The sequence below is a fragment of the Penaeus monodon genome, chromosome 32 (assembly GCF_015228065.2).
Source record: "Penaeus monodon isolate SGIC_2016 chromosome 32, NSTDA_Pmon_1, whole genome shotgun sequence".
Lineage (NCBI taxonomy): Eukaryota > Metazoa > Arthropoda > Malacostraca > Decapoda > Penaeidae > Penaeus > Penaeus monodon.
Genome location: NC_051417.1, coordinates 34,070,530 through 34,071,518, shown reverse-complemented (window position 1 = coordinate 34,071,518; position 989 = coordinate 34,070,530). Strand labels below are relative to the sequence as shown.

At 39.6% G+C, this 989-nt stretch overlaps 1 protein-coding gene across 1 annotated transcript in view; it reads right to left on the bottom strand.

Moving 5' to 3' along the window:
- LOC119593830 (serine protease 44-like) overlaps positions 1–989 on the bottom strand; it is a 97,765-nt gene that overhangs the window by 740 nt on the left and 96,036 nt on the right. The window contains 2 exon segments of the mRNA XM_037942860.1: positions 5–150; positions 793–931. Coding sequence (XP_037798788.1) covers positions 5–150; positions 793–931 — 285 coding nt within the window.

Here is a 989-nt window from a genome sequence, read left to right as displayed (position 1 = left end):
TCACCTGGCAAGAATCCTTCCCATCCTGTCCCGCGCACAGATAGGAGTCGACAATCCCACCAGGCGCAGCTCGTCCGTATTTACGTGCGCAGTCCTCGTTGCTCCACACGCGCAGGCGCACTTGGTACAGCGTTGGGGATTGCGGGCCGCCTGGAAGAAAACGGGAAGGTGGAGGTACATTCGTGGGGAGGGGAAACTTGTATAAAACTGATTTTTTTCTCGTAATAAATGTAAAAGAAAAAAAAACATGGGTGTGATTGAATAATGCAATAAATACGATATATAAGTGGTGCACAATTATGTTGCTAGCGTTATTATTATGAAATTATATGTTTGCAGTCTTTTTTTTAATATGGGTTAACTCGTTTTCTGATTGCGTAAGGGATAACACTATTTTGAAATATACAGCTGAAAAAAGGTGTTCGCAAATATGCATACATGCAAAGGTACGTAAAGTCCCGCATTAAACAAGCATAAAACTAAATCGCCAAAAAGTGAAAATGATACAAATTTTCCATCAAAGGTATCATTGTTTATAGAAATATCATTATCAATTTTCATCATTAATCGAATTTGAAAGGAAGTAATTATGAATAATAATCTCATCAAAATGATCCACTTTGAATATATCATCATCATCTTAAATTCATTATAAGCCTGCCGCTTTATTCTACATCATTCACAACACTCAGTTTTCACATGAAATAATTTCCTATTAAACCTCATATAGCATAAACCCTTTTTTCTACCATTGTTTCAAGCTAGCATACTCCTTTACCGATCTTAGCATACCTTCATACATGCTGCCCCAGCCTGCGACTGTCACCATTTCACCAGCATATCGCTCCTGACTCTTGTCCAGACACACGGGTCGTACTTGTGCCGTGTAGACAGCGGGTCGTTCCAGAGTCAGCATAGCGACGTCGTTGTACTGGAAATAAAGGAAGTAACACGTGGGTAAAATCTTGGGGTATGATGTAGGTGTGAGA